At 38.7% G+C, this 4383-nt stretch overlaps 1 protein-coding gene across 1 annotated transcript; it reads right to left on the bottom strand.

Moving 5' to 3' along the window:
• Window positions 1-788: 788 nt before the first annotated feature.
• Window positions 789-2203, bottom strand: LOC108992441 (putative RING-H2 finger protein ATL50). Its single transcript, XM_018966995.2, has 2 exons — window positions 2060-2203; window positions 789-1676 (listed from the first exon to the last, which is right to left on the bottom strand). The coding sequence occupies exon 2, from the start codon at window positions 1553-1555 to the stop codon at window positions 1028-1030; it is 528 nt and encodes a 175-aa protein (XP_018822540.1). The 5' UTR covers window positions 1556-1676; window positions 2060-2203; the 3' UTR covers window positions 789-1027.
• Between the last annotated feature and the right edge of the window lie 2180 nt (window positions 2204-4383).

Below are 4383 nucleotides of genomic sequence, written 5' to 3'. Positions count from 1 at the left end.
CCAGTTCAAACCGTACGTTCAGATGTGGTTTCAAATCGTTAATTCGATTATCTTTATCCAAAAATTCCAATTAAATGGTAGTTCACTTTCGAATGAATATTAGAAAATGAAATTAAAAAAAATTTGTTCGAACACATTCAATCAGATCGGCCGTCAAATGTCACGCATAGAAATGTCTTTTTTGGGATCACGATATTCACCAAAACACTTATCTCACTACTATTCATAAATCATCTCATCTCATTTCATTTCACCATCTAAACGAGACAAACGGCAGAGGTGAGATGAAATATTTCACCTCATTTCATTTAATTTTAATTAATAATTTCATTATTATTCACAAACCATCTCAATTCATCTCATATTATCTCATTTCACCAAACAAAACAAGTTTGTTTGGATGCTTCTCCTTCATCATCATTTGGGATAAAAATTCTATTGGTTGTATATGTGATGTTTTCCTTATTACGACTTTAGCTTAAACACGTTCATTTATTTTTAATAAAGTTACTAAGTGAAGCCTTATTCCTGCTATATATGATTGGTTACTAGGATTTTCGGATGAATGGGGAAAAATATTTCCATTGCAAAATAATTAAATGTGGGATCAAAACTTTTGTCAATAGAAAGCAATTTTCTTGCAAAGTTTGTAACTTTACCTTGTTCTCAAGTACTCCAACGACCCTTCAAAAAAAAAAAAAAAAACGGTACTCCAATCACAATGATTCATGAAGACTAAAAATGCAGGCAGAATGGTAAATTTCATGTGAAACACACGAGAACAATTAATAATATCTATAATTAATAATTAGTCAACCTAACGAAATTGAATAATTAATTATTAGGGGATTTTATATGCCTACATATATATTATCACTAAGCATTAGGCAGACCAATAGTACCATCGATCGACAGTGACAATGATCCAGTTGTATTTGCATGTATGACTTATTCAAATTAATCCGCAACAAATTACTCTGATACATATTTGATGCATGGAGAATCGATGAGATCATCTGTACGTGAACTATAACATCATCATGATCTGATCTTTCCTAGCAGCTGGAAGCAGCATAGTTCTGCACAAAGGGCAGGTCACCTGGGCCTCATCTACCCATCGATCCAAGCACTCCCTGTGAAACACATGAGAACAGTTAGACAGCTCCCTGATCTCATGGCTTCTCTTGACGCTGTTCAAGCATACAGAACATGCCATTTCATGCGCAACTGATCCATATCTTTCAACAAAAATGCCGTATTCTATTACAGGAACCCTCTTCTTGATCAACGCCATCAGAGTGTAGACTGGGACTAGGGACGGAGATGAACCATTGATTACAAGAACGTATGTACTATTTGTGGATTGGTCTTGATCAGTTTGATGATCTTGTTGATCTGGTAGATCATTGAGAGGCCGACACAGACGAGAGAGTGCCATCATCCCCTTGAACTTCAGATGGCCCAGCAGGTCAACTAGAAAGGTGATGTTTATGCATTTTGCGATGGGAATACTGGCTAACGCCATGAGTATGGTAGGAAAAGAGAGGATATTCATGAAGGTGTTGAAGAAGAAAGCGAAGGAGCAGTCGGAATTAGGGTTGAAAATGATGGAGCCTTGGTGGTGATGCGGAAAATGAGCAATTATGGCGCAGGTAATGTCTGTCACTGCCTGGTGTCTGATTTAGAAATTCACAATATTTAAGATATTTTTCTCAAAAGTCAAATTGAACTGTTAACAACAATATGAATTATAAGCTATCCATCCCCATATCTTGCTGATCATAGCAAGATAATACAATTAAACTCACAAATTAAGGCATCCGGAATTGACCCATTTGCTGCAACTAAAAATATATTATTTATGATCAAGTCTGATCTTTCATCTTAGAGACGGAAAGAACCAAGCAAAGAGAAAGATTGAAACGCAGCTAGCCTGATCTCTGACTAGGAAAATAAAGGCTGCGGATGGAGTATATTTGTTAAGGATAGTGATACGTACCCTTCCGACCCATGTGTTAGGGGATACCCAAATATGAGAGAGACAGAGAGAGATGCTTACCTGAGATGATGGTGTGCTGGATAGCAGCGTTGCACGGCAGATGGGTGGCGCGGCCTGTGGCCAGCGTCGGATGGTGCGGTGGAGGTCAGCTTTGGATTTTGTGAGAGATTGTGAAATGAGAGTGGTTTTAATTTTAAAGTGGGAGGAGATTTTTAAACGGAGGACATCGACATCTGACCCATTCTTTTTCTAATAAATGACGCATCAGTGGAATGCTTATATTTAATGCCACATGGTAAACGGATTTTTTTTTTTCGAAGGAAACATATTGGTTTCATTAATGATCCGAAATTATAAATGTGATTTATTAATACATAAAAAAATTTAAACTATAATTCAATTTACGCATCAGTTCTGAGACTTATTCACATACAAAATTTTTTGTGGCAGATTTTATCTTAACTTCTCAACAAACTCTCTCTTAAAAGAGAAAGCGCTCTGTAAAACAGAACTTAAAGGCCTCATCTGTCCTCCCAGAGAGGAAGAGTATGAGACACAGCTATAGACACTAAATCTAGCCTATTTCTATTTTATTAAAAACAAAAATAAACAAAAAACTACAAATAACACCCATTAACAACTAAACAACTACTAACTAACAACTAAACTACAGACCACAAGCACTGGTGTGACCTCAGACATCATGCCTACTACAAGCATCGGCATCTTGAGCCATGACGGCACGAGCACCCAGCTCACGCATGGACAAAACAACCTCCACTGCACAGGTAACACCTATGCGCGAGCATTGGCCGTACGATCACCAACCCTGACATCGCCCACCACTCTCGAATAGCTCTTGTCCAGATTGTGTCCGATCCAAAGGCTCAACACCTCACTCGGACCAACAAAAGAATAGAAAAAAAAACACCAGCAAAACATTGAAAAGGGAACAAACTGAGAAAACAGAAAAACAAAATGGATGAATAGTGCACGATGTGTCGGCAGTGGCGCGAGTAGTGCACTGGTCACTCGGGAAGACGATGGTCAATCTTGGAAGCCTCGGAGTCATGGAGTCCGTAGAAGCCAAACGTGGTGTCGGCAGAGGTCTCCTTGGAGGCGCGTGATGGCCACACGTCGACGGATCCAGAAACTTCGTGCCGCGCGTGCGGGCTAAACTCCACTTCGATGGATGCCAGATTTGGTAGTCTTGAAGATCAACGGCTAGGCATCATCCCGGTAGGGCGTGTGTAGAAACGCGATGGTTGGGAAGACCCAAACATCGATCCTCCCTTATTTGGCCTGTAAAACACAAAAATAAAACTAAAAAGCACTACACAGAAAATAAAATGGACAGAAGAAAAGGGAGGGGGAAGGAGGAAAGAGGGGGAAAGAGCTGAAGTTCCCACCCCCTTTCGCAGATCTGAGTTTGGGAGAGTTTAGAGAGAAGCGAGAGGTTTTTCCTAGAGCGAGAGAGGTTTTACGTACATGGTAAATGGATTGTAGAATAGTAGAGAGGGTATTATTATCCATTTTGTCAAAAAAGAATGGTAGAATTACAACTGGGCTAAGACTTATGATCACAACCAGAGAAAGCAAACCGGTTTGAAGAGATAAATGATTCACGAAATGCAAAAGTTGAACCAAGGTGATTTTAATGAGATTACTAAAGAATTACAGAATGAAGTGGATGTTTTATTGGAAGAAGAGAAGATAAGGTGGAAGCAAAGATCAAAATAGTTGTGGCTCAAGGAGGGGGATAAGAATTCAAAGTATTTTCATAAATGCGCCTCTCAGAGAAGGAAAGTTAATGCTATTAAAAAAATCTCAAATGGAAGTGGACAGGCAGGTTGGTAGCAAGTGGCCAAGTAGAAGTGAGTGAAATGTTCCAAAGTTATTACCAGGAACTATTTAAAATGTCACGTCCATGGGAAATTGAGGAGGTTCTAAGGAATGTTGAACCAATTGTCTCTCCTGAAATGAATGTTCAGCTTCAAAAGACTTGTTCCCATGAAGAAGTGAAGAGAGCAGTTTTTGAGATGAATCCTATGAGCTCTGCAGGTCTTGATGGTTTCTCAGCAGGTTTTTCACAAGAAAATTGGGATGAAATAGGTCACGAGGTCTTTTCTATTGTGAAGGAAATTCTTTCCTTTAGAAAAGGCTTAGCAGATATTAATAAGACCTTTATTGCATTAATTCCTAAGAAGAAGAATATAGTTTTAATATTTGAATACAGGCCTATAAGCTTATGCAATGTCCTCTACAAGATTGTTTCTGAAGTGTTGGCAAACAGTTTGAAGCTAATTTTACCAAGTCTCATCTCACCATCACGAAATGCATTTGTTCAAGGTAGAATGATCTCTGACAACATCATTGTTACTTAT

This window comes from Juglans regia, unplaced genomic scaffold (genome assembly GCF_001411555.2).
Source record: "Juglans regia cultivar Chandler unplaced genomic scaffold, Walnut 2.0 Scaffold_101, whole genome shotgun sequence".
Classification (NCBI taxonomy): Eukaryota; Viridiplantae; Streptophyta; class Magnoliopsida; order Fagales; family Juglandaceae; genus Juglans; species Juglans regia.
Note: the sequence above shows the minus strand (reverse complement) of the source record. Positions and strands in the feature narration are given on the sequence as shown.

Excerpts from the sequence above, each read along its gene's own strand:
- LOC108992441 (XM_018966995.2), bottom strand. The coding sequence starts at position 1,555 with ATGAATATCCTCTCTTTTCCTACCATACTCATGGCGTTAGCCAGTATT.